The sequence below is a fragment of the Orycteropus afer genome, unplaced genomic scaffold (genome assembly GCF_000298275.1).
Source record: "Orycteropus afer afer isolate SDZICR_OR568_19922 unplaced genomic scaffold, OryAfe1.0 scaffold00007, whole genome shotgun sequence".
Lineage (NCBI taxonomy): Eukaryota > Metazoa > Chordata > Mammalia > Tubulidentata > Orycteropodidae > Orycteropus > Orycteropus afer.
In genome coordinates this window covers 22969105-22972306 of record NW_006921594.1, presented here as the reverse complement: position 1 = coordinate 22972306, position 3202 = coordinate 22969105, and the positions used below count along the sequence as shown (strand labels likewise).

Here is a 3202-nt window from a genome sequence, read left to right as displayed (position 1 = left end):
GCCTTTCCCAAATTGCTGAAAACACAAGATAATTCTTTTAAATCAAAGTTTTGATCCTTTCATTTCCATTCCAAAAATATTGATTTTTTTTTTAATTATTGTAATTTGGGTGAAAGTTTACAGAGCCAATTCATTTTCCTTATAGCACTTCATACACATTTTGTTTCATGACATTGATTATAATCCCCACAATGTAACATCTCTCTTCTCACTTCCTCCCTGTGGATACCTTTTTCTGTGTCTGTTCTGGTTACCTAGTGCCACTCTAACAAGAATATACCACAAATGGGATGGCCTTAACAAATAGGAGTTTATTCATACAATTTGGAGGCTTATCCAGCTGCTAAGTTCCAGGCTTTAGGGGCTGGGAGAAAGCCCTTCAACCTTGGGTGAAAGCCCCTCTGCCTCCAGCTCCCGGCCCACTGAAGCTAGAGACACCTCTCATTCAGACAGCTGCTGGATGCTGAGGCTGCCAAGCCCAAGGTTGACAAGTAAAAAGCCACAGTCTTGATGTTACCAAACCACATGGCAGGCCATTAATTCAAGTCCATTCTAAGTCTTAAAGTCAACAGAGCAAGGCAGGTTGCTGAACAACGACACGGCTACATGCAGGGTCCAAGTGTGCCATAAGCTCGAAACCATTCCCAAAGCTGCTGCTTATACACGGGAAGCAGACCACAGACCCAAAGCAGCTACTCAACTGCTTGTGGTAGAGCCCATCATGGAGATGATTTCCAGTCTCATCATGGAGAATAACCACCACCAGCTGCCCAGCCAAGTAGACACACACACATAACCAACACAGTTTCCTTCTCTCCTATGCATTCCTGCCATCTGAGTGATCTCCCCATGCAAATACTGCCTTCTGATCTCCCATGATTGACAAAAGTGTTAATATATTTTTATATACCACATAGCCTGCTAAACTACTTGGCTTTTAAGATCACTTCCCAAAGCCTTAGCTTGATGACTAAAGTTCTCTGTCATCTGATCCAGCAGCCCTGGTGGTGCAGTGGTTAAGCTTGGCTGCTAACTGGAAGGTCAGTTGGTAATCATCCAGCTGCTCTAGAGAGAGTGGTGGCAGCCTTCTTCCATGAAGTTTACAGTCTTGGAAACCTATTGGGGCCATTCTACTCTGACCTAAAGGACCACTGTGAATCAGACTCACTGCTGTTTTCTTTCTTTTAAATCATTGATCCAATCTAAAAAAAAAAAAAATTATTACTCTTCCCTTTGAATTTTAGTAGTATCTTGTAAACTTTATATTAGAAAAATAAATATTTATATTGACAAATTATCCCATCTCAGTGAACGGCCCTCACCACTATATATCAAATTGAACTCATATACCCTAATCAGTGATCTGCCCAATTCTCTTTCCTGCTTTAATATTTCTGCTTAGCACTGGGCATGATCTCCCATACTCCACATACCAAACTAAACCTGTTGCTATGGAGTCGATTCTAACTCATGAAGCCCCATGTGTTACAGAGCAGAACTCTTCCATGGAGTTTTCTTGGCTGTATTTTTACAAAAATGAATCACCAGGCCTTTTACGTGTGGAGTCACTTAATGGGATTCAACCACCAACCTCTAGGTTAGCAGCCAATCACAAACCACTTGTATCACCCAAGGATCTACAACATACTCCACATTATACTTATTTATTCTATTTATTTTCAGTCTCCTGTATTTGATTATAAATTACTTGAAGACAAAGATTTTGTTTGTTTTGTTTACTTTATCCCCAATGTCTAGACAGTGCCTGCCACAGAGTAGATCTCAATAAATTTTTGTTGAATAAATACATGAAGGAGTAAATGACCCAATTTTTATCTAAATTATTATTTTTTGTGTAATGCCTTGTGTAACAAAATTAAGTCTTGATATAAAATCTAATTTTAAAAAATGTCATAATAGTTTTGGAAATATTGTTGATATTGCCTTATATACATTTTATATACATTTTTATATACATTTTTCCTTTGTGAATAGTTTTCTCCTTTTGGCCAAGGTCTACTACGGGTTCAGGTTTATAATGATCCTTAATTTTCAAGTGATTTTTCCTGGTGCTAATTTGAGAACTCTGTTGAATTAGTGCTATGAAGAGTGTAATGGGATGAAAATTAGACCTTCTGAATTTAGCTTATATTATACATATGGATTCTTTTTTTAGGTTCCATACATCTTAATACAGTGATTTGGAAGTCCTAAACAACCAATACAGGACATATTATTTTTGATGCTTATTTGTTTTACTAAAGAACAATTGTTTAACTATTAAGTTATTTATTGCAACTATATTTTCAATTTTATCTACAATAAAGGACCAAGTTTTTATGATTGACTCCAAGTGTGAATCTGGAAAAGGACGTTGCTCTTTCAACCCCAATGTGAATACAGTGTCTGTTATGATCAGTAAGTACAAAATAAAAGAAGTAGTGGTGGGTACAATATAAAATAACAAACACAAAAATTCATAACACAAAATGCTATTTTGTATGGTTGCATGACTGATAACATATCAATAAAATAATAGGAAGAAAGGGAGTGTTTGAGAAATATATTCATTTCTCTTTTCTAAGAACATTTATGATAAAAAGCATGTAATTTTTCATCTGAGAATGCTGTCATTCCTAGTGCAAGTGAACCACTGACAACAAGGTATGTCCATGTATACAATAATTTTTCAATGCTTTTCATAATTGTTTTCCTACCACAAACAATACCAACTTTTCCTCATGTTTTAGTTATCTTTTACAGATTATTAGAAATGGTCTTTCTACCAAATTAAAGGAGAACAATTTATGTTTATTGGCCAAATACAATCTCTGGGGATTGTCTAGAAGTTGCTGTACTAAGAAAGAGGTAGTGGTAAAGTCACTTTTTGTCTCATTCTCCATAATTTAAGTGCCAGACCCAAATGTTAGCTGATACATACATCAACAAATCAATATTTCTTTGAGACTCAAGCATCAGATACTTTTCAGTGGTTCATTTTAAAAAGTTTTTGTTCTGGTTAATTAAGACACTTAGAAAATGTCTGTATTATCATGAATTAACTGTTATGATGAATCTCAGATTTCATTATTTTAAATGTATAGTAGATAGATGATTATTCCTCTTCATTTTCTCTATGCCAGTGGTAGAATTTCATTCTTTGCCAATTAAATGGGTGAAAATTAAGAAAGTAAAAAAAAAT

General features: G+C 35.4%; 1 protein-coding gene across 1 annotated transcript in view; it reads left to right on the top strand.

The window, feature by feature from the left end:
- Positions 1-3202, top strand: part of SEMA3C (semaphorin 3C) — a 210462-nt gene that overhangs the window by 138636 nt on the left and 68624 nt on the right. Inside the window, exon 5 of the mRNA XM_007944851.2 lies at positions 2328-2418. Within this exon, the coding sequence (XP_007943042.1) occupies positions 2328-2418 (91 nt within the window). The remainder of the gene's footprint in view (positions 1-2327; positions 2419-3202) is intronic.